This window comes from Polypterus senegalus, chromosome 2 (assembly GCF_016835505.1).
Source record: "Polypterus senegalus isolate Bchr_013 chromosome 2, ASM1683550v1, whole genome shotgun sequence".
In the NCBI taxonomy this organism is placed as follows: domain Eukaryota; kingdom Metazoa; phylum Chordata; class Cladistia; order Polypteriformes; family Polypteridae; genus Polypterus; species Polypterus senegalus.
In genome coordinates, this window is record NC_053155.1 from 74,558,667 (window position 1) to 74,584,225 (window position 25,559).

The 25,559-nt window shown below is 41.3% G+C and overlaps 2 protein-coding genes across 5 annotated transcripts in view; one reads left to right on the forward strand and one right to left on the reverse strand.

Annotated features, from left to right (window-relative positions):
* Positions 1-2,147, forward strand: part of rnf17 (ring finger protein 17) — a 315,372-nt gene extending 313,225 nt beyond the window's left edge. The window contains exon 33 of the mRNA XM_039746236.1: positions 1,639-2,147. The gene's annotated coding sequence lies outside the window, so the exon portion shown is untranslated. The remainder of the gene's footprint in view (positions 1-1,638) is intronic.
* An 11,775-nt stretch (positions 2,148-13,922) lies between these two features.
* The window catches only part of cenpj (centromere protein J), a 40,200-nt gene continuing 28,563 nt past the window's right edge, over positions 13,923-25,559 (reverse strand). For all 4 annotated transcript variants that reach the window (XM_039743985.1, XM_039743986.1, XM_039743984.1 and 1 more), the window contains 8 exons: positions 25,282-25,527; positions 24,091-24,178; positions 21,423-21,541; positions 21,149-21,208; positions 20,626-20,766; positions 20,465-20,549; positions 19,892-20,012; positions 13,923-14,816 (listed from right to left, as the gene is read on the reverse strand). In XM_039743985.1, the coding sequence (XP_039599919.1) occupies positions 14,624-14,816; positions 19,892-20,012; positions 20,465-20,549; positions 20,626-20,766; positions 21,149-21,208; positions 21,423-21,541; positions 24,091-24,178; positions 25,282-25,527 (1,053 nt within the window). In that variant the 3' untranslated portion in view covers positions 13,923-14,623. The remainder of the gene's footprint in view (positions 14,817-19,891; positions 20,013-20,464; positions 20,550-20,625; positions 20,767-21,148; positions 21,209-21,422; positions 21,542-24,090; positions 24,179-25,281; positions 25,528-25,559) is intronic.

Here is a 25,559-nt window from a genome sequence, read left to right on the forward strand (position 1 = left end):
AAACGCCAGTGGCAGTGTGTCTATGAACCTAATTTAAAGTTAAGCTTTACACCCTGCTTTCCTATTCGTTTGCATAAGCACAGTCCTTCACCAGCAATTATAACTCCGTTACAGCAATTGTAACTCTGTTACAAAGTGATTAAAAGTCTCGTTTATACCCTGCGTGTTCTCATTAAACTTGTATCTCGCGAATATTGTATTCGTCGTAGGCATGACAAATGCCAGTGGCATGCCTGTCTATGAACCTAAATTAAACTTAAGCTTTACACCTTGCTTTCCTATTGATATGTGTACAAAGGCTTGTTCAGCGTCAGAGGGTTTCCGCAGTAGCTGCACTTATGAATATGCTAAGCACAGTCCTTCACCTGCGAATATTTATCTTATATGGGCAGGCACTCAATAACGTGGGAGGCCTGATGATGCGGGACGCAACTCCGCCTCACACGGCGACCGAGCTGCTGGCTGTAGCCGTATATATGGATGAAAGTAGGTTCCAGTTATGACCATTACGCATAGAATTTCGAAATGAAACCTGCCTAACTTTTGTAAGTAAGCTGTAAGGAATGAGCCTGCCAAATTTCAGCCTTCTACCTACACGGGAAGTTGGAGAATTAGTGATGAGTGAGTGAGTCAGTGAGTGAGTGAGGGCTTTGCCTTTTATTAGTATAGATAATATGTGGTCTGTGGTGAAGATGTTAACATTAGGTTGTTTTCTTATTCCTTTCCCATTAGTTTTATTCTTTTCTCAGCTTGTGTTCTGCAGGTAATGTATCTTTGCTGGGATGAAGAGTGTTGATTCTTTCATCATTTTGGGATTAATGTGTTCAGCTGGGAGTCATAACTCCACTCATAGAAAATGCACTACAGAATAATAATAGTAATATATTTTATTTATATATTACAATGGAGGAAAAATCACCACCAACACAACAACGATTACGACACAAATTTATTTTTATTACATGCGTTAAAGGTTCAGTCAGCCAGGTTCATGTCAGGCAGTGGTTGTACGATACAATACAATACAATACAATACAGTTTATTTTTGTATAGCCCAAAATCACACAGGAAGTGCCGCAATGGGCTTTAACAGGCCCTGCCTCTTGACAGCCCCCCAGCCTTGACTCTCTGAGAAGACAAGGAAAAACTCCCAAAAAAACCTTGTAGGGAAAAATGGAAGAAACCCTGGGAAAGGCAGTTCAAAGAGAGACCCCTTTCCAGGTAGGTTGGGCGTGCAGTGGGTGTCAAAAGAAGGGGGTCAATACAATACACAGAACAGAACAAATCCTTAATACAGCAAAACAAAAATAATAAAATATTTAGAAGTACGGAGCAGAATTTAACAGTAGATGATACTGCCTCCTCAGCACTGTTCTCCCCCCAATCTCTGTGCAATACAACATGAAACTGAATTGAGATGAGATGATTGTCAGCTCATGGTTGTACATGGTTTCTGTTTGACACTTTTGTCATGTGGAAGGTTGGTTTGGGTGCAGATCGTGAACCCAGTTAACTTCTTTCTTTTGACATCTCGTACTTGTCTGCTCTCTGAGTTCAGTTAAACTGTGGCAGAGTGCCTGCTGCTTTAAGTGTCTAAAGGAATGTGATACCAAAAAAACATTTTTTATTGTCTTCCAGACACCAGGAATTTGAAATCCAGAAGAAACTCCGAAAGTGTGTTATTCGGCTATGTCCTCATATCTTTTTGTTAAGAACAAGATGTTGTTTTCTCATTTATGAGTCTTCAGTTAAATTACTAGAGTTTGGTAAAAATGTTTCTGTACTGAAAAGCAGAATATTGTTTATGTTATAAATAAAAGTTACTTGAATAACAGGAATACTTAACAGTATTGTTTGTTGTCGCCTGAGCAAAGATCTCATAAACAGCACGGGATCAAGGCAGGATTCAGCTCATCTGTGAAACCTTCAGTTAAACTGGAATATTAAAGATCACAAGTGCCGACATTGCTGGCACATCTTATTCTGTGTTCTTTTTCACTCCGTCTTGTGTAATGTTGAAGCTCGTGGAGCATCTCTCATTCTGTGTTCGGTAGCATTCTTTCAGATATGCAAATATGGTGTCACTTTCTTTGAAAATAACTGGGCAGAGACTTTATGACCAACATTTTTACACTTTCACTTGTTCTGTAAGAAGTTTGTACCAAGATACCAAGGTCAGGTATCCATCAGACTCTCACCATGGTTTGTACTTGGCTGTAATCTGTTTCAAACTGAAAGGCCCAGCGCTGTAAGGGGCTGTGAAACTGGTAACATCTGTACTCAGATCCTTCCTGTTCCCAAGTTCTAGTCAAGACAATAAACCATGTAAAACAAACGCCTGCAGTAAACTAGTTGGGACTACATTGTTGTTGTCTTCCTCTTTATATCCAAGGGGTTTGGTCCCATCTAACAGTCAACATTTAAGCTTTAGTTGCTGGTGACACACAACATCTGCATGAATTTGTTTCACAAAGGTCTACAGTTGAGGAGGTGAGTATAACTTAAATATTTCAATAGATCTTTAGCCCTCATTGCATGACAGGCCATCTGTGTAACTTAATTGCTGTTATTTTTAGGAAAGTGAAGTTGCTGATTGTTTACGGTACAGTATGACAATAAGTGAGTGTGATACTGTAAGCATTTGTAAAATATTCAGATGTCTTAGTGTTAAAGGTGGAATGGCCTTCACATGAACTTCACAAATGAAAAACAAATTAAATTAAACAGCAGCACATTGGCCTGTAATGCGCGGACATTTTATGGTTCTGAAATCAGCATTTCTTCTGTAAGCTTGATGTTGAACAGTGGCATTGATTGCAGGACACAGCCATTTCTTAGGTAAGGTGGTTCTACTCGCTGAGCATGGGGCTGGGGAATGGAGATGTGTTGCATGTTGATTAGTACATGTAAGGTAGCATTAACTGCACACGTGACATGTCTGACCCTATAAACCTGTGCCACTTAACCAAGTGGAAACAAACCTAAAGATAAAAGGATAATGTGTGGTCATCACTGAGGTCTTAAGTGTTGGTGCTTCTGAAGGTCCATTTTTAATTTAATGCCACAGATGTTGGTTGGCACAGTGGGCAGCACTGCCACATTGTGGATCAAGTATCTGGGGTTCAGTGTGCAGGTCCTGCTCCATGCTACCACTTCCAAATTTGGGAGCCTCTTGAACCTGTCAACGTAACCAGAAGAACTGGCAGATGGGGACAAAACACACTTGGAGCAAGAGAATGATGTAAAGTGTTCAGTGCTTTTATTAAAGCAAACCAAAACAAGATGATTTCCAAATAGTGCAGTGCATCAAAACATTTTCAATAAATAATCCATAAAAATGTGAAACTGGTGAATCCTTCAATAAATAAATCCTTTAAAATTAGGTTAAAACTAATACAGGAAGTTGTCATTTTTTTAAAACAAAACTGCCTTCTCCCTTTAACTGGCGGCTCCCCTGCTTATCCTATATGGGCCTTGCAGTAGGGGAGTCGCACACTCGGCAGGTTCAGCTGACCTTCAACTGGTCCGGTTGCCTTCCATCCCCTCACCGGACTGAGACTCCGGTCCCCAGCGACCAGGGCCCAACACACTGGGGCTCTCTCTCCCAAGCCTCCTCGACTTGACTCCCATTGCCTTCCATGGTGAGCCGTTCAACCTCCTGTTAGCTCCTGCTCCTCAGAACTGTTCAACAGGAGTGACTGCTTCCAACTGCCTCAAGTGTCGGCCATACATTTCTTCTGGGATGCCTGCTGTCCACAGCTTGCTCACTCACAAACTGGCTCCTTCCATCTCCTGCCCTCTGTTTTTTCCTTTTTCCTCCTTTATTCCTCTCTTCTGCACTCACACGTCTACTTTTTATATGGGGACATGGCACAGGTGTGGTAATTGGCAGCTCCCGGGAACCTCTCCCACCACACTACCACGCGCCCTCCTTAACGCAGCGAGTTCAGAGATTAGTTATTTAAAAAGGCAATTGGCCCATTCACACTCTGTGCCTGCTCATCTACACGTTCCTTCTGTGACAACTTAAGTTTTCATCCTACATCACTTGCTACTAGTCATTTAAAAAATTGAGCAGAAAATGAAGTTGAATGTAGAACCTGTGAAGCAGTAGAACCAGTTTAATGTGGAGGAAGAAAATTTTAGAAGAGACTGAAAGGTTAAAGTAGGCTAATGCACCAGAACAGCAAGTGTTGCACCCTGAGTTGTATGCTTGCAGCACTTAAGGTTATGTATATTTTATATGGGATTGACAGAATTCCTAACACAAAGTCAAGACAGTTTAGGGTGGGTCAGAATGCTGAACGCCCCCACTGCAACGTTTCATTTTCTTAGTGAAAGAAAGTTAAAAATGTGCAGAAATGGGCCTGTAGAGGTGTAACATGAGAGTTGGGCTTGTCATTTTGGTTTTATCCCAATAAATCTCTAGTGAGCCGAGGAGTGCTTTCACTGGCTGTGGTGTAACAGTTGATGATTTGAAAGTTCAACTGCCACGTTTGCCACACCCTGCATTTTTAGTTTGGTGGTACTTCGCCAACTTCGATTCCTTTGGTTTAATCAGCTTGTTGTGTCACTAATCCTTAGAACCTGTTTGTTACCTTTGTTTAGTCACAAACTTGGCCACGGTCATCACCCTTTTATTTGGAAAATTGTCCATTATTTAATATGTTACTTAATGAAATACAATTCTCTAACATTTCATTTTCATCGAGACATGCACCCAGTATACTCAGAATGGAGACGAATGTGGTCTTCTCCCCAGTGTTCATTTTGACAATACATTTTGATTTTGTTTTATTCTTTGTCTTTTGACTAAATTGCATTTTACTTTAACAAATTAATTTTAGTCAACTAAAAGTAAATTAGTCAAAATGAGATGGATGTCTTGTTTAACATATGAGCCTCTAAACAATTATACAGTACTAACATGTACACGAATGAGCCAAACCACATGTAGTGATTATTAAACATAAAATGAAGAATAGGCATTGTGACGATGTGGGTTCTGGCTCCACGCTCCCTTTGATGTTTGGGAACCCTTGAACCCAACACCGTCGATAATGTTACCGAGAGAGCTAGTCAGTGAAGGCAAATTGAGCATCTGAGCAAGGGGATGGTTGAAAGTGCAACAGTGCTTTTATTAAAACAGTCAACAAAATAAACAGTGTTCATAAAGTGCAGTTCTTTCTTCATCAAATAAATAATCCATTAAAAGAACGTGGAGGTTAAAACAGTAGAAAAAAAAAAACACAATCCTTTAAAACCAGAGTTTAAAAATCTTCTTTAGGAAGCAGTCTTTAAATAATAACAAATCCGGTGCATCGTTTCTATTAGCGTCTCACCTGCCTATCCCGTTTAGGCCAAGCAGCAGGCAAGACGCTCTCTGCAGCTGCCCTCCTGAAACACACGCATGAGACTGGAGACCTCCCGATCCCTGGCTCCGGTATGGCACTCATCCCAGCCTCGGAGAACTTGGTTTCCACCAACGGCCAGGTCGCCCAAGTTGGGGATTCCAACCACCAAGTCTCCCGACTTCCGCTGCCTTTCCATGGCCTCTCTGCGGCCAGTCGCCTTCCTGGTCACTCCGCTACATGGTCGCTCAGCGGGAGCGACATCCAACTGAAACGTCTGGGTGTTGGCCCAACACCCAGCTTCCTTACAGCTGCCCTAGAGCGCTCGATCGCGCGCTCACCACACGCACACACTGCGTGTCTGTCTCTCCTGCACCGCATGCTTCCTCGCTCCCTGTAACCTCCGTCCTCTTTCCTTTCCTTTTTCTCTCCGATCGTTTCTTACACCTCCCCACAACTGACTCGCGCTTCCTTTTAAAACGTGAGGGGCCATCCCAGCTGTAGCATTAGCCACGGGAGCAATCACGAATGTGGGCAGTTCCTCATCTGTGCACACAGTGAGAAACGCCCACATCGACGACTGCCCCGCGGCTCACTACAACATCACCCCCCCCTCACGAAGCCGCCTCGGGTGCGGTGATTATTTAAAATGAATGGCCTTTTCTCAACGAGCTGTGGACCCATAACACCACAGGCATACAAAGGATTTACTTCAAAAGATCTTGGTCTGTCATCGCAGTTTTCTGGCCTTCAACATGCCTTACTTACACTGCTGTAAGTTTTACTATAAAAGGCCGAACCAAGCAACACATTTCATTTCAGCATCAGGTTATGAAAGAATGAGATCATCCTTGGACTACGTGATTCATCTGACCAGGTACACATTTTAAATTTATTCTCCATCCATCCTCTTCCGCTTATACGAGGTCGGGTCACAGGGGCAGCAGCTTGAGCAGTGATGCCCAGACTTCCCACTCCCCGGCCACTTCTTCTGGGGGAATCCCAAGTCGTTCCCAAGCCATCCAGGAGACGTAATCCCTCCAGCGTGTCCTGGGTCTTTCTCGAGGCCTCCTCCTGGTTGGACGTGCCCGGAACACCTCACCAGGGAGACGTCCAGGAGGCATCCTGATCAGATGCTCGAGCCACCTCATTTGACTTCTCTCGATGCGGAGGAGCAGCAACTTTACTCTGAGCCCCTCCTGGATGACTGAGCTTCTCACCCTATCTTTAAGGGAAAGCCCAGACACCCTGTGGAGGAAACTCATTTCAGCCACTTGTATTTGCGATCTTGTTCTTTCAGTCACTACCCATATAGCTCATGACCATAGGTGAGGGTAGGAACGTAGATCGACTGGTAAATTGTGAGTTTTGCCTTACGGCTCAGCTCCTTTTTCACCACGACAGACCGATGCAGAGCTTGCATCACTGCGGACGCCGCACCGATCCACCTGTCAAGCTCACGCTCCATTCTTCCCTCACTCGTGAACAAGATCCCGAGATACTTGAACTCCTCCACTTGGGCACGATCTCGCTCCCAACCCTGAGAGGGCACTCCACCCTTTTCCGGCTGAGGACCATGGTCTTGGATTTGGAGGTGCTGATTCCCATCCCATCCGCTTCACACTCAGCTGTGAACCGATCCAGAGAGGGCTGAAGATCACGGCTTGATGAAGCAAACAGGACATCATCATCTGCATAAAGCAGTGACCCAATCCTGAGTCCACCAAACCGGACCCCCTCAACACCCTGGCTGCGCCCAGAAATTCTGTCCATAAAAGTTATGAACAGAATCGGTGACAAAGGGCAGCCCTGGTGGAGTCCAACTCTTACTGGAAACGGGTTTGACTTACTGCCGGCAATGCGGACCAAGCTCTGACACCAGTTGTACAGGGACCGAACAGCTCTTATCAGGGGGCCTGGTACCCCATACTCTCAGAGTTACACAAACCCCTTCCCAGCCCCAGGATTCCCTGAGGAACACAGTCGAACATCTTTTCCAAGTCCACAAAATGTGCAGACTCATTGGGAAAACTCCCATGCACCCTCCAGGACCCTGCTAAGGGTGTAGAGCTGGTCCATTGTTCCACGACCAGGACGAAAACCACACTGTTCCTCCTGAATCTGAGGTTCGACTATCTGATGGACCCACCACTCCAGGACCCCCGAATAGACTTTGCAGGGAGGCTGAGGAGTGTGATCCCTCTGTAGTTGAAACACACCCTCTGGTCCCCCATCTTAAAGAGGGGGACCACCATCCCGGTCTGCCAGTCCAGAGGCACTGTCCCCGATGTCCATGCGATGTTGCAGAGGCGTGTCAACCAAGACAGTCCTACAACATCCAGAGCCTTGAGGATCTCATCCACCCATGGGGCCCTGCCACCAAGGAGTTTTTTGACCACCTCGGTGACCTTAGCCCCAGAGATGGGGGAGCCCACCTCCAAGTCCCCAGGCTCTGCTACCTCATTGGAAGGCATGTTAGTGGGATTGAGGAGGTCTTTGTAGTACTCCCCCCCACCGACCCACAACGTCATGAGTCGAGGTCAGCAGCGCACCATCCCCACCATATACAGTGTTGATACTGCACTACTTTTCCCCCTCCTGAGACACCGGATGGTGGACCAGAATCTCCTCGAAGCCGTCTGAAAGTCGTTCTCCATGGCCTCCCCAAACTACTCCCATGCCCAAGTTTTTGCCTCAGCAACCACCAAAGCCACATTCCACTTGGCCTGCCAGTACCTATCAGCTGCCTCTAGAGTCCCACAGGACAAAAGCTTCTTCAGCTTGACGGCATCCCTCGCCACCGGTGTCCACCAATGGATTCGGGGATTGCCGCCACGCCAGGCACCGACCACCTTACAGCCACAGCTCCGGTCAGCCGCCTCAACAATAGAGGCACGGAACATGGCTCATTCGAACTCAATATCCCCCACCTCCCTCGGGATATGGTCGAAGTTCTGCCGGAGGTGGGAGTTGAAGCTGCTTCTAAAAGGGGACTCTGCCAGATGTTCCCAGCAGACACTCACAGCACGTTTGGGCCTACCAGACCTGACCGGCATTCAACCCCACCATCAAAGCCAACTCACCACCAGGTGGTGATCAGTTGACAGCAATGTTCCCTCTAAGGAGTAGCATATAGTGAGCAAAAAACATTGTTTATGAGCGACATTTTGTTTAAGCCAAAAATTTATGAGCACCAATCTTTGCGCCAAGTACGAGCAATGCCGTCGGAATGAGTGATCGTGCAGGAAGTATGAGCGACGCTCTGAATTCCCTCACACGCTCAGCTTAGAGGGAACATTGGTTGACAGCTCTGCCCCTCTCTTCACCAGAGTGTCCAAGACATGTGACCGCAAGTCCGATGACACGACCACAAAGTCGATCATCGAACTGAGGCCTAGGCTGTCCTGGTGCCAAGTGCACATATGAACACCCCTATGCTTGAACATTGTGTTCGTTATGGACAATCCGTGATGAGCACAGAAGTCCAATAACAAAACACCGCTCGGGTTCAGATCGGGGGGCCATTCCTCCCAATCATGCCCTTCCAGGTTTCACTGTCATTGTCCACGTTAGCATTGAAGTCTCCCAGCAGTACGAGGGAGTCCCCAGAAGGTATACCTTCTAGCACCCCCTCCAGGGACTCCAAAAAGGCTGGGTACTCCAAACTCCATTCGGCGCATACACACACACACAACAGTTAGGACCCATCCCCCCATCCGAAGGCGTAGGGAGGCTACCCTCTCGTCCACCAGGGTAAACCCCAATGAGCAGGTTCCAAGTTGGGGGGTAATAAGTATGCCCACACCCGCTCAGCGCCTCTCACTGGGGACAACTCCAGTGTGGTAGAGAGTCCAGCCCCTCTCAAGGAGATTGGTTCCAGAGTCCAAGCTGTGCGTCGGCGACACACATCCCAAGAGTCAGCTTCTGTAGCTGAGGATCAGACCGCCAAGGTCCCCGTAACTCACACTGCACCTGACCTCCTTGGTCCCTCCCATAGGTGGTGAGCCCATGAGAAGAGGGACCCACGTTGCCTCTTCGGGCTGTGCCTGGCCGAGCCCCATGAGTGCAGGCCCATTTGCCATCGAGCCCCACCTCCAGGCCTGGCTCCAGAGGGGGGCCCTGGTGACCCGCGTTCAGGCGAGGGAAAACGCCATCCAAAGTTTTCATTCATCATTGAAGGTTTGCTGAACCGCTCTTTGTCTCATCCCTCATCTAGGACAAGTTTGCCTTGGGTGGCCCCATCAGGGGCATAACGCCCCAGACAACAGTTCCTAGTGCCATTGGGACACCCAAACCCCTCCACCACGATAAGGTGGCAGTTCGGTTCAGTTCTCTAATATTAAAATAATACTAAAAATACAAATTAATACATTATTATATCTGTAGTGCTGAATTAGTAAATTCCAAAATAACGTAGGATACGTACATTTAAACAAACCCTTAAGGATGTTTCTTTAACAAAATACTCTTAAAATGTTGTTTGTCAGAGAAACTGTTAAGTTTGCAACATTTGCTATTGTAAGATTTATATTGACATAATTAGCTTGTTAAAAAGTAACATTTAACAGACTAGTCTCATCTTTTTACATTAATCTGATATTTCAGAGCTATTGTAAAAGAGTCTTTGCTGTGTTGTTCCCACGAGCGTAATAATAATAATAATAATTCATTACATTTATATAGTGTTTTTATCGCTTAGCTGTGTGCTCATGGAGTCCGAGAGAGACGGGGGTTATGCTCATAAACATTATTTCACCCTCAAACACCAAACGAGTAACACAAATGGACTGTTTTCAGGTTTGTACTTGGCAGTGAAGCAGTGCTGTGTTGCCGTTGTGCATATGTGCTTATTATATTAATTGGGATGTGCGCTTCAAGCACTGAAATCCTAAATCCATTTTATGTTAGTATTAAGAAATGGAGCATTTGAGTCGGCCCTTTTTCCAAACTCGCTGTAGATTTGCTACATTCTCACACTGCTCATGGCGAGTGGGTATGGATGCCTTTGATCGGGCGAATCCATCTGCCAAAGTGCTTGGAGTGTTCCTAATGGACTGCCATTGCGCCATTAATCCCTCCATTAAAGGACTGTCTGTCTTCTCATAGCGTCAGAAATCCCAATCTGGAGCAGACTCTGACTCTCAAGTGAACTGAACCAGTAATAAGAATATTTCTGCTCTTTGGAAGAATCGCCTCGTCTAATGCATGATTCTTGAATCACTGAAGAACTCGGCCCTACTTAAGGCCCGCAGGACTCAAACAAAAATGAATCTTACATCTGCATGTCCCGGATGTTCCCCTGCTACAATTCCTTCCATTAAAGCAAGCAAAGAAAAATCTTACATAATGTCCTAAAGACATCAGCGCTGAGGTTTGGGTTTGGTCCTGATACTCTAAATTGTTTTCCTCAGAGAATATTTCAGGCTATGAAGAATGTGTTGTTTTTAAGCTAAGCTTGATATGCCTGGTATCTCAGAACATGAGGAAGCCTTATCTGATGTCCAGTTCCTTTTAAAGAGTTGCGCTTGGCTCTCACTGCCAGCCCTGGCCTTGACGACATGCCACCAGAACTTACAGTGGCATTTTGGGAGCCTTCACGTCAAACTCCTCCATTAACATCTCCCCACTTGAACACAGCGCTGACCACCTTACTGGTACACATAACTCTGACCCCGCATTACGTCAGAATTATAGACCTCTCGTCAATACAGATGTTAAATTATGAGCTAAAATGCTAGCTATGCATCCTGAAAAGGAGTCCACCCACACCAAACTGGCTTCATCCAGTCTCACAAGTTCCTTTTAACTTATGTACTGCTAAAATTAAAAGTTCATAACAAATCACTCGACATGCGGATGGTGGCTGCTAAGGCACTGAAATCCTATCTGGTGCAGCTTTCACTCCAATATTAGCAGCATTTCTAGCACCAGGTTTACTTCTCTGTACCTGAAATATCAGATGGCTGGCTGGGGTGTGGGGTTTCTTTTTTTTTCTTTTCTATTGTTGAGATGGCATTTTTATAAAGTGGTATTACATTTGTCATTTCAAACTTATAAAAAGATAAATAAACCGTGGTATTTGCTACGATCACCCACCTATGCTGTAGGACTTTATATATCTTGGCACGCTGCTCTCCAAAAATGAATAATAATAATAAAAATCAGCTCTGCAAATGTCACCAGACCAAAAGTGTGCCAAGAAGTAAAATGTGGTTGAAGAACAAGACTGCAAGTGGACCTCTTTGTCCCCATGGATGGCCACAGTTGGGGTTTCTAGCAGTAACAATGAGGTGGGCTTTTGGCCTGCACCTGAAAGTGCACACCTGGGCACACTCAACTCTGTGAAGGACACACAGCCAGACAAAGTTACACAAGGGCCACACTTTAAGAAGGGAATACCAGAGGCCGTACTTTACAATAAGGGACACAGTAGTGGGTGCCATGAAGGGGCTCCGCATTCTCCTAAAAAGGACACACAAGTCAATGCAGGCAGCTTAGGGAAAGGCAAAGTGAGTGGAGCCTGAATGAGAGCTAAGGACTCTCCAAGAAGGACCTGTAATCACTGTGGCAGGTAAATTTGTGGAATCAAACTGGCGAGGTAGACATCAGGAGTTTCAGAGCCAAAGGCTTTGCATTAGAGTACCAAATGTCACATCATACAAAGCCATAGAGCGGCACTTCGTCAAATGTACGTACGTCATTCAGTTCAGGGTCACATGTGCAACAGGGCATACCCTGGAAAGGTATGCGCCACACACACCCCACAACAGCAACTTGCAATCGTGAGTTAATTTGGCTGGCAGAGCTGCAGCGAGAACAAGCAAATGCCACTCACAGAATAGTGGCATTCGAATCAGCACAGTGGCGGCAGCAGCAATGCCAAACACTGCCCAGCTCTGGTGTCCCAGAAAATGGCTAAGCAGCGGAGAAGAGACAATTTCACCTTCTGGTCATTAGCTGTCCATCTCCCTTACTTCCCATGTCAGTGCATATAAACAGACCTGCTCCTTGGTTTCTGTATTTAACAGTAAATTGTTTTTATCCTATTTTTCATACACGCCTAACCTCTGGGAATCCTGATTCACATCAAGCAGTGAAGAAAAGAAGAGTAGAAGAAAAATCTCAGAAAACTTGTTAGTTACTGGCTTGTCAAAGGTGATGCTGGGATTTAATTTTATCCTAAAACATGCCATCATTTCCAAATCATCTCTCCCTCTGCTGAACAAAATACTTTAACGCTCACAAATATTTGAATGTCTGGAATGGACGAGGTATTGTGCAGCGCAAAGAGCACGGATTTATGTTTTAGCTTATAAATAAACGGAATTATTCACTACATAAGCACACAAAAAATGAAATCATGATACGCATTTTTGTTTCTGCACAATACACAACGCTGATGAAATACACGTCACGAAGTTCAGTCAAACCGCGATGCGTCACTATGCTGTGTAATCCAGACGCTTTGCGCTCTTACAGCCTGATCATGAAATAGGATTCTTTCAGGTACCATTTCTGCTTTTGATTTTTATCCTACATTAATTTTGCTCTCATTTTATCAGCCATTCTTGTCTTTGTTTTCATCATCACGCTGTAGGCACATACTTAGCGGGCTCTGAGACGATAGTAAGGTCCTTTGTATCCAGAGATTAATCTTCTAGAATACAGTCCCTAGTTAAATTGATTTTTAAAGTTTTATAATACAGGTTTGGTATTTGAGACCCTCAACCCTGAGCTTTTGAATTGTGGCCCCCTCTACACTTTAGGCCCTCAGTCCAGTTTCTAACTGCGGTGCCTCATGTCAAGTATAAAATGATTGCTAATGTCCTGATGGTTTATTTTTGTTGTGCTTCCTTTGTTACCGTTGCGACTTTAAGGAGGGCAAATGTCTGGACTGCTCGTCATCAGCAGACTTGAAATAGCAATCACTTCATGACAGTAAAGCAGCGGACTACGGACCACACGACATCACACCTATCAAATGTCTGTTCCGAACTAGGACAGTGGAATTGATATGAAAGGACTCATCTTGTGGACAGTTTAATATACAGTGCCCGCTCAAGAACTGGGCAAAGTACAAACCAGTATAGGCTCAAAGAATAATGAAACAGCCAAAAAAAACTGTGCAGGATGCTCTTCTTTATGGTGTACTTTGGCAAGCATCAGAAAAACAACAGCAGGTGATGCGGGTGGCAGTTTAAAGTCGAGGTCGAGGGCTGCCCCTTGCACCATCCTTCAGCAGAACAGATATTGGGGTCCTTCCACATTGCCACAAAACGTGAGCGGAATAAAATGGATTTGCTTACAGGGCAACATCTTCATTTACATAGCCATGCTGATTTCTCGCAGCATCATCGGCTGTTGTTAGTTTTTAGTAAAATGCGCCTCCGGTTTGAATCGTTTCTCATTAAGAGATCATGTGGCACCTTTACCAAGGAAAGCTGGACACGGTTTTATCAATAAACTGTCACAAGTGGAGATAAAGTGATGCCTGAAAACATCAAAAAAGAACAAAGACATCAGCTTACCTACGGCAATCGTCTTCACTGAGCTGACACCTCAAACCAAGCATGTGCTACAAAATCAGTGACTTTTATTAAAACATTCTGAATGGCACGAACAAAGATGAGGGACACATGAATGACATGACATAAATAAAATCAAACCCATACCACACACAGGTTTTATCGCCTTTCTCTAAATAAAAAAGAGCCAAGCATAGAGAGTTAATACGTTCAGCTCAGCACATGCAGCTTCATAAGAAAACTCTCAGCCTCCTAAGACATCCAACTGCGCAAGCAAACTGCTCCTAAAATCCTCGCCAGTCCAGCACCTCCTTTTTAGTAGATGCCAGTGACTGTTGGCACTTTGAACAGCATACATCCACATAAACCCCAGTGCACTAATCCCTTGGATTTCACAAATATTTCCAAAGATAATTTACAGTGGTAATTTAAATAAAATATATTTTAGAAGTACATGACCCCACCAAAATTTACACTAAGCATAATTTTTCAATTGTGAAACTCTATGTATAGTACATGTTATATACAATATACACTCATATATATATATATATATATATATACACACACCCATAATTAGCAGAGGTTTTGTTCATACAGCACTGGCACAACGGCAAGCTTCAAGCTCATTATTTGTGTGCATACACTTCATTAAAGTTACATCTTTGATTTTTAAGTGACTAAACTTGAGACCAACTGTGTTAAACGTGTCCATCTCTTAACGAAAAACAACGTACAATTTCATGGTCACATTCTTGTGTCAACAATGATGTTTCCATCTTTATCCTTTATTCTTACTCTCCCTGTTGGATAGTGAGTTTCCTGTTGTCCGCTGGCATACACCGTTTTAACGGTTCCATCCGGATACTCTCTCCTCTTGTACTCAGATGTGTGAAGTTCCCTTTGACCATTGATGAATTCTATAATTTTGTTTCCGTTTCTGTATGAAATTTCAGAACAGAAGAACAAAGTTAAACACCTAAATATTCGACAACAGTTCAGCTACACACATACCTCACACTACGGCTGAACTGTAAGCAGCAACTGTACAATATAATGAAGCACATGCCCAAGATGGCCCCATTTATTGCTGCGCTAACACTGATATAAGAACAATGAAGTAGCGACCCCTACCACCCATTTAACTACAGGCCAGAACTGCCTTCTGATGTCGGCACGGCCCTACTGCTAACATTTCTAACCAATAATTTCTCTTATGTGTGCTACAAAACACACCTTTCAAGTCTTCATATCCCATCTTTGTATTTCCTACACTTTGACATTTACTTCCATTAAATTTCACCTATGAAAACAGACCCACTTCTGAATTCTGTCCTAGTCCAGAAGTCAAGATGTTGCTGTCTGTCAGCCATCACTCTACCAAGATCAGGGGCATCTGTAAAGTCAGACCTTTGACCAAAATAAGCAAACCTTACCGAGCTGCACTGATATTTATGTTTTAAAGGGCTGAATATCAAAATTGTTTTTGATTTTATGTGACATTGTTTTATATTGGGGGGGTGATTTTAAGGAAATGAAGAATTTGGAGATATGTTGTTTGTACAAGTATTCATTTTCCACATATTTTGCAGCAATAACAGCTTTAAGGGCTGGTTTATACTTCATGCTCAGAAAGCGTACACGCGCACATCATGGCTGCCAAGCGTTTCCAGCGTTCATTTGACACGTCCTCAGAAATGAATGCGACATGTGCGCAAGTTACAGTACCAGCAAAAAATCAGGGGGAGCAGTGCGTTCAAGTTGGAACGAGACGTTAGAGTCACCGTGACAGCAAACCACTTAGCAGGTCCTGCAGGGTCGACATGCGCACTTCGAGGTTTGATGAATGGTTCGATGTGGTGCAACAATCATCTAACTTAAACACGGACATATAAATGTATTCATGGTGCTTTTCTTCATCTATTTCTCACACAGACAATACAAGCATTGCATATTCCCCATCGTAATACATTTTATTACATCTTTTGTGCCATCTTTATTGCACCTTCACAGCAGCATCAGAATGTACGGCAGCGTACTTGAGCCAGAGAGCAAATAAAATTAAGGACACAATGAAAAAAGTCTCTCTTGTGATTAAAGTGGAAATTTCGGCTTTCATCTCAAAATTTCCAGTTTAATCTTGTAGTTTATTTTGCCATTAAAGCAGAACGTTGTAAACGTCATCTTAAAACTGACCCAGTTGTTAATCGCTATGTGCCTCTGGGGCTTCCTTCAGCACTGACAGCAGTGGCAAGCAGCATCGCCACACAGCACACATTAAATTTATGATATTCCATCTCTCTGCACATTTAGAATCCCCATATTTATACTTGATATCACTTTCATGATGATATGTGTTAAAGGATGCAAAGTACATTTTACACATAAATTGTTAGATTCATTTAAATAATCGATATTGTTAATAATTACACATGTGGGGACGGCGCAGTGGTAGCGCTACTGCCTTGCAGTTGGGAGTCATGCCCTGGTGGTCCCTGCCTGCAGTTTGCATGTTCTTCTGGTGGATTTCCACAGTGTGCTCTGGTTTCCTTTCAAGAACATGCAGGTTTGGGGATTTGGTGAGCTAAAATGACACAAGTGTCTCTGTGTGTGCTCGATGAGCTGATGCCCCATCCAGAGATTGTTTCTCCCTCATGCCCGATGCTTGTTGGGCACGTCCCTGGATTGATGGATGCAATCATTAAACATCCATCCTTTTCAGAGTTATTGTGGCATGGTTTCCTGAATTTAATGGATGTTTTGGGCAATTCACGACATAGTGAAGCTGAACTGATATCTTGCACTGCCACCTAGTGGAATTCTCCAGATTTACATAAAGGACATGCAGAAGTAGAAACAGTACACAGCTTACATAGCAGATGCGCCTGCAGGCACATGTGTCACATGATGTATAAACCTGGCCTAAGACTTTTTATCTTTGAACTACTGTAACATTACTTTGGGCTTGTTTTTTTAGAGTCATTGTACTACTGAATAATCGACTTTTTATTGAAGCTTCAGCTCTTCAGAAAACTTAAAACAGGTTGTCTAAGTTTTTCATTTTATGAAGATCATGTTTCGATAATTGGCTTGTGAGCTTCACTCTGTTACATCATGGCTTACCAGATAATCGACCCTTTTCATTTTCATAAAAAAAAAAAAAAAAGTGTAATCATTTTAGTTATTTATTGTCACATGTAGAAGGTACAATGTAACTTATATGCACTGTCATACTCTCTCACAAGAGAACAAGACATAATGTAACTGGTGAAAAGCACTGCCAACACAATCACTTTATCCCTTAGGTAATGATTGGTGACGCATCCATGAAAAATGTAAAACTTCACCCACAATGACCGCTGTGAGCAGACAAGCAGACTGGAAACGTAAAATTTACTACTTTGACTTTACTTTTTGTCACATGCATGCCTCAGAAAAGCCAAAGGCACATTTTCTTAAATTTAAGTCATTTTGCTTTAATGTGGATGTATTTGATAAGTTTAGTACCCCATTGGCTTCCATTTTAAATTGCAAGAACAGACAAGGTATTTGTTTTTAATTTACAGAAAATGTTTCACTACAAATATTATGTGGCAAATTAATATATACCATGATTGTAACGAAGTAACTGACTTGAAAAATACCAATCCTGCCCTTTAAGATTTTTTTTTTCTAACATGAAACAATGTCACCTTCAAAAAGTGATCTAAAATAAAAATGTAACAGTGAACTAAATTTCAGTGCAGGTTTTTCCTTTTTATTAATATCATACGATAACTGGTCAAGGGTCTGATTACTTTGCAGCTGCAGTACTAATCCCAAGGAGCCTGTATTTATTACCATCTAATTCAGGAAAACTTCCTCACACCACGACTTTTGGTTTCCTGTGTCTGTGTCCATGAGCACTCTTATGGGCAAACCGCCTTCAATATCCACAGAACTAGACAAACTTTCCATAACAAAAACCATAACCTGATTTTTCTTCCTCTTTTTATTTTCACTTTTAAAGTAATCTGTCTCATTTATCAGTACAATTAAGATGCTAGCTGCCCAAGCTAGCTCCACAACTCATGAAGTACTGTACATGGGACTTGCAGGCTACAGGGGTCTATCTTGGAGCAGACCGAATTCAGCGACATGCAGTAAATGTAATCGCTAGACCTTGTGAATCACATTAGACCAAACACAAGAGAATTATGATATGTATACAGTAAGCCACACAGTGGTGAAATTTAGCATCATTTGACAACTCCAAACTATTCTGGCCCATTACACCATCAGCAGCACTGGGCACAAAGTCATCAGAAGGCCCACTCACACACATACCAACACTCACGTGAAGCCAGATTGGAGCTGCAAATTAACACAATCTGAATCTTTTGGGCATAAAGGAATAAAGCTGTTTGATAGATCCAGCACTCTGGGTTTGAATCCTGTGCCTAGCAACTGTTTATGAGGAGTTTCCACCTTCTCTCAGCAAAAACTGTCTTTGTAAGAGGAGGGATAATCTACCACTCAGAAGGTCAATTCAGAATCTCCAACTACACTATCAAACTAAATCAAAACCACCATAAACGTCTCAACTAAGAAAAAATTAATATAAAAATGTCCAGTCTCCTGCTTCACATACCAACAAGGAAGCAAGTCATTTCTACAGGGTGAGCCAAAATGAAGTACCACATTTCTAAAGGTCACTGCAAGAGGTAGAGGCAGCCAAGTGGGATTGAGTGGGGGTCCTTTGCTAGGCAATCCCTTGTAGTTTTCAGTTGGCACCATGCTTTCACTGTCGAAGCATTCTAATGAATCCATCATCACTACGCAACATGCCTTCCGAACGCACTTCAGCATTCCTTCTAACGGTGACGCTCCAAATTGGAAAACAATTCTTCAGTGGGTAGCTAAATTTAGACAGACGGGTACAACATTGAACAGAAAATCTCCAGGCTGTCCTCTGACTGTACAAACACCTGAAAACATCCAAGCTGTAAGGGCATCAGTTTTGCAGTCTCCTAGATGTTCAGCACGTAAACATACTTCTGTCTTAGACATTTCCAACACATCTTTGAGGAGGATTTTGCATGAGGACCTTAATTTCCATCCATACAAAATGATGGTAAGTGCAGGAACTCACTGAGAGAGACTGGGAGAGTTGTGCACGAACATTCTGCAAACCGTTCATCGAGATGCCATTGCTATGTGCAACGCCGAGGCACAATGCATGTGTAAATAAGCAATACTCTCTTCTCTATTGGGCTAAAACCAACCCTCGTAAACTTCATCAGAGACCCCTGCACAGTGAGTGTGTTTCTACAACAGCACACCAAACTGTATCTGGCATTGTAGGCCCTTACTTTTTTGAGGAGGTGGGAGCAATGCTTACCGTTACTTCAGAATATTGCATTGAAATGTTCGAGAACTCTTTGTGGCCCCAAACTGGAAGAAATGGATTTGGTAGATGCCTGGTTTAACAGACTGGAGCAATAGCTCATACGGCACAGAGATCCATGCAAGTTTTGTGGGAGATGTATCTGGAGAAGCTGATCTCCCTGCGTGGAAATGTCAGGTGGCCTTCACTTTTGCCTGATCTCACTCCATGCTATTTCTTCTTGTGGGGCTCTCTCAAGTCAAAGGTATATACACACCGACCTCAAAACCTTGAAGCCCTCAAGGATGCTATTCACCACAAAACTGCTGCTATTCCTCTTGAAATGGCTGAACAAGTCATGTGAGAGTTCAGAAATCGTCTCAAAGAGTGCATCGCTAATGATGGCCACCATCTTGAAGACATCATTTTTAAAACAGTGAAAAAAAAAAAATCTACTTTGTATACCCTTTCTTAAATCGTAATGAGATTTATTTTATCTTGTAGTGATTTTGTAGAATCAATGTTTGAAATGTGGTACGTTTTCTTGGCTCACCCTGAATTTATAACTTCAAAATAAACTCTTTTAATTCAATTAAATTAGTATTATGCGTATGTTTAGAATAAATGTGAATGTGTAAGACAGGACTCACTGTGCCACTCTTATTACTGTGCCATCAGGCAGTAAGCTTTCTTCCTGGCCATCTGGATACACATTCTTTATAGTCTGGTCAGGAAAAGTGATTTCTTTTCTTCCATCAGGAAAATGTTTTTCTAAGAATATAGTCAAAACAAAAATAAACTGGTTAATGGATTGTATATATTCCATAAAACCTCATAATCAACTGACAACAAGAGGGTTGCCACAGGCAGAATAGCTGTAAAACAAGCACAAGTCAGGAAAAAGACACAACTAACACACCTGGGACAGCTAGATCTATAAAGTACTGCATGCACCTCAGAAGTGAGTATTGTGTTAAATGTACCATCATGGAGTCTAACAGAAGTTCTTCCATAAATCTTATTTTACTTATTGACAGTTTAGACATGTGTGTAGGTGGTAATTTTGCTTCTAAACAAGGTCACAGAAGTGTATTACTACACACCTAACACTATGGAAATGGCATATTAAAATTTTGCAGCACAAGTTCAGCTGCCATCACAGTAGAGCCCTAAGCACACCCTTATTTGTGTTTTTATTACAAGTATTTCATGGTAAATCTTACCTATTTGATTGTTAGGAAACTGCAAAACCTCAAGACCATCTGGATAAGTAGTATGGGTTGTCTGTGCATCAGCATAAAAATATATCTGAAAAGAGAGACAGCAACCCTTTAAGTTTACTAATACTCACCCCATTTAAAGCAAATCAACACAAGGTACTCACCACTCTCTGGTCTGCCATGATTTGTTTAATATCGCCATTGAAGAATGTCACTTTTATCGTCTTTCCATCAGCACATATCTCCTTTCTGCTTCCATTGGGGAAAATGATGATTTGGTCACCATTTTGCAGAATCTGTTCAATCTGTAAATATATTTAAACAATAATAACTGTTGCAACACATCTTTTGTAAAGAGTATTTCTGATTAATTACAGTTCAAGTGTTCAACACTGCCTGTATCATTCCACTGGAATACAAATGAACAAAACACAAATCTCAGTGAATGCATTTTAAATAAAACTGATATGTGAATACCCCACCTTTATAAAACATTAGAAAGTAGACTAAAGAAAAAACACATTTTGTCATGTAGTGTAACATTCAAGTACAAAAGATTTCTGATCAATATTTTATTTTATAACACATCTGACTAAGTTAACATCCCAGCTACCACTGATGTTCAGCTGTACCTATTACTGTACATAAAAGTGAATTATCAACCTCTTTGATTTGTAGAAATCCTACCTTTCCATCAGCATGGCTTATTTCCTGAAGGACTTCTTGTCGTAAACCACCTGAAGTAGTCTGTACAAGAAAAGCAAAAAGAACAAATACTGTGCTAAAATACATTAAACATTTTCTTGTTTATATATGACAAAGGAAAATTGTTTAAATCATTTAATTCAACAAATAGTTGTACAATTGTCATAGAATGAATATAAAACTAATTAAATATATTCAGTAAAATAATACTACTAAGCAGTAATTTAGTAAATTAAAAAAAAGACAAAAGGCTTACTTGATGTGGTTTTGTAGCCATTCCTGGATAGACTACGTTGTGCAACTGTCCAGCAGTTTCTAGTGCCTCCACTTGACATTTATCTGCTAACACTGGTATATTTTTTCTTCCTTCATTTTCTGAAAGTATTATGCATTTTATATATTTAATATATATATATTTATATATATATATATATATATATATATATATATATATATATACACACACACACACACACACACACACATACATACATACACACACATATATACACTCACCTAAAGGATTATTAGGAACACCTGTTCAGTTTCTCATTAATGCAATTATCTAATCAACCAATCAATCACATGGCAGTTGCTTCAATGCATTTAGGGGTGTAGTCCTGGCCAAGACAATCTCCTGAACTCCAAACTGAATGTCAGAATGGGAAAGAAAGGGGATTTAAGCAATTTTGAGCGTGGCATGGTTGTTGGTGCCAGACGGGCCGGTCTGAGTATTTCACAATCTGCTCAGTTACTGGGATTTTCACACACAACCATTTCTAGGGTTTACAAAGAATGGTGTGAAAAGGGAAAAACATCCAGTATGCGGCAGTCCTGTGGGCTAAAATGCCTTGTTGATGCTAGAGGTCAGAGGAGAATGGGACGACTGATTCAAGCTGATAGAGGAGCAACTTTGACTGAAATAACCACTCGTTACAACCGAGGTATGCAGCAAAGCATTTGTGAAGCCACAACACGCACAACCTTGAGGTGGATGGGCTACAACAGCAGAAGACCCCACCAGGTACCACTCATCTCCACTACAAATAGGAATAAGAGGCTACAATTTGCACGAGCTCACCAAAATTGGACAGTTGAAGACTGGAAAAATGTTGCCTGGTCTGATGAGTCTCGATTTCTGTTGAGACATTCAAACGGTAGAGTCAGAATTTGGCGTAAACAGAATGAAAACATGGATCCATCATGCCTTGTTACCACTGTGCAGGCTGGTGGTGGTGGTGTAATGGTGTGGGGGATGTTTTCTTGGCACACTTTAGGCCCGTTAGTGCCAATTGGGCATCGTTTAAATGCCACAGGCTACCTGAGCATTGTTTCTGACCATGTCCATCCCTTCATGACCACCATGTACCCATCCTCTAATGGCTACTTCCAGCAGGATAATGCACCATGTCACAAAGCTCGAATCATTTCAAATTGGTTTCTTGAACATGACAATGAGTTCACTGTACTAAAATGGCCCCCACAGTCACCACATCTCAACCCAATAGAGCATCTTTGGAATGTGGTGGAACGGGAGCTTCGTACCCTGGATGTGCATCCCACAAATCTCCATCAACTGCAAGATGCTATCCTATCAATATGGGCCAACATTTCTAAAGAATGTTTTCAGCACCTTGTTGAATCAATGCCACATAGAATTAAGGCAGTTCTGATGGGGAAAGGGGGTCAAACACCGTATTAGTATGGTGTTCCTAATAATCCTTTAGGTGAGTGTATATAGATATATATACACATACATACATATATACACACACACACACGTATGGTATATACAGTGAATCATTAATATTCGCAGGAGTAACATTGCAAGAAAAAGGTGCAACAATCAAAGATGCAAATGTTAACAGAAATTATGGGAAACAGAAGGTTAGGTTTCCACAACCACCAAAAACTAATATTTTGCTAGCGATTGCTCAAAAGACCACTTTTCCTGCATGGATTTCTTTATAACAAAATATTTCTTATAATGTGCATTTTTCAAAATATCCCGTAAAAGGCAGTGCACAAAATAAAATTGGTATCATGCAAAACATTTTTTCTTGCTAGTCTTTCTCTGAAATTCTGCCAAAAAGAAAAAAAAAACTTTTAGTTACTAATATTGTAAGACACCAAGACTGGCAAGGTCTCAACATCACCTCTGACACTCTCTCCTTAACTCCTGTCTACAAATTAGAAGGATTCACATGCATTTCACAACCATTATCATGGCTAAAAATGTAAGCAAATAGAGTTTTCTGTGTGGTCCCTCTATTTTACAGTCTATAATTTATATCTGAAATGTGCCATCATTAATCAAGTACACTATAAATTCAGCAGGTTTTTGATGCAATAGTTACAACATTCTCCACTTACCTTAGACTCGTTATTTGTGAATACTTTTAACTCAGGAAATTATTGAATCATCTATGAAAGTGCAAACCAGCAAATCCCACAAAGTTCTGAGATCACTTATTACCACAAACCTTCTAATCCCTGTTTCAATCTTATAATATTTATTGCAATAGCATACAGCTTTGTAGACCCACTGACAGACCACTGTGCTCTTCTGCTCGAAATGCTGTTTGCCTGTGCTGTGGTTCATGGCAGTGTGCCTAGAATGTGGACCTAGAGTACTGGGACAAGTATTTGATACTGTAAGAATGTAGTGTTTTACAAACAGAAACTGTGCAAATTTACTAATATAGATTTTGTGCAAGTACCGTATGGTGTTATTGTTGCATGCTAGTTTGCAATTTAACTTTACAGTGTTTGTAAAGTGTTTATAAGTGTAGTGTGATTAACAAGAATAAGCTGAAATGAATCATGCCAGCAGCCTTGGAAAGTTTCATTTTCACTGTTTTTGTAACAGAAACAGAACAAAACACACAATTATCTTATACTATAATGTGCAAAGGAGTACATACCTTTAATTGGTGAACAGCTTTCTTTTGGTGTCTCCGGTGCCACTGAAGCAGGTGTGGTTGCACTGAATTTTAGTAAGCCTGGAGGACTCTTTTATAAAAGAACAAAGTCATATTACTGAAGTCTAATTAATGTCAAACATAATATATATATATATATATATATATATATATATATATATATATATATATATATATATATATATATATATATATATATATATATATATATATATATATATACACACACACACACACATCTTAATATTACAAAGAATATTATGACTATCATAATTAATCTTATTGTACTGGACTTCAGTCAGGTATATAACAAAAATTAGCACTCAGTGTCTTTCTTGCATCTCATGCTCATTTGTAGTTATGAAATAAATGTTCATTATCAAATAACTTTGCAGGGTTAGAGCAATCATTCCAAATAAGTTCAACACAATAGATGTCATCTGATAGCTGCCATAGTCACCTTACTTACATAGTCACACTACTATTAAATAAAATATATTTCAGCCTTTATAAGCATTTATAAAAGGTCAAGGGATAAACAGAAAAATGTGAAAAAGAACTGAGACACACTGGTAAATCATGAAAAAAAAAAACCACATTTACAAATAAATGTCAAATACAGTTATGTTATCAGATGTATTAATATAAAATGATGAAGCATCATAATAATTGTTCCACTAAACCCCAAAGCATTTTTGAAGTCATCAAACAGTACATTAGCTTAAATGTAATCCACATAATCATTTCATCAAATCCACTGTAATTTAGATTTAGTGGAGAAAGATTTATAGAAATTTCTAGAAATAAAATAGCATAGGAAGAAGAACTGGAAATTTCATAAGATCCAGCCACCCATCTAATTTCTTAACAAGCTCACTGAATACACATTGAACATTAACAAAAAAAAAAAAAAGTTATTATACTTAAATTATTACTAAATCAGCATAACATAACTGATCACATTTTCTGTTTAATAGGTTTTAGAAAACCAGCTGATTGCATGCGTAACAAAGGCATACACATATTCTGAAACTAATTTTAAATCCAAAAGAAACTTGATTTATTAAAACACAAGTTCTAAAATAAATACCTAGAAATGTAACCTTTTAGCAAAAATAAAAGACTATTTGCCTTACATTTTTTCACATTTAATAAAAAAATGTTTACATTTACCATAGGCTTTAGCTTTTGATTGCAGGATACTATACTGTCCACCTGTTTATGTTTCTCATTTTCTGCTTCCATTTTTTTCCAAGCTTCAACTCTAAGTCTTTCCATCACCTTAAGTTCATTTCGGAGGTCTCCGTTTTCTTTTGTGAGAGACTCCAATTGTTTTTTAAGGCGGCTAAAGGTATTGGACCATCTTGTCTCTTTTCGTTTTAGTTCTTCTTGTAATTCAGTCACTTGCTGCTTTAACGCCTACAAAAAGAATTTTCTTAATACTGCACAAC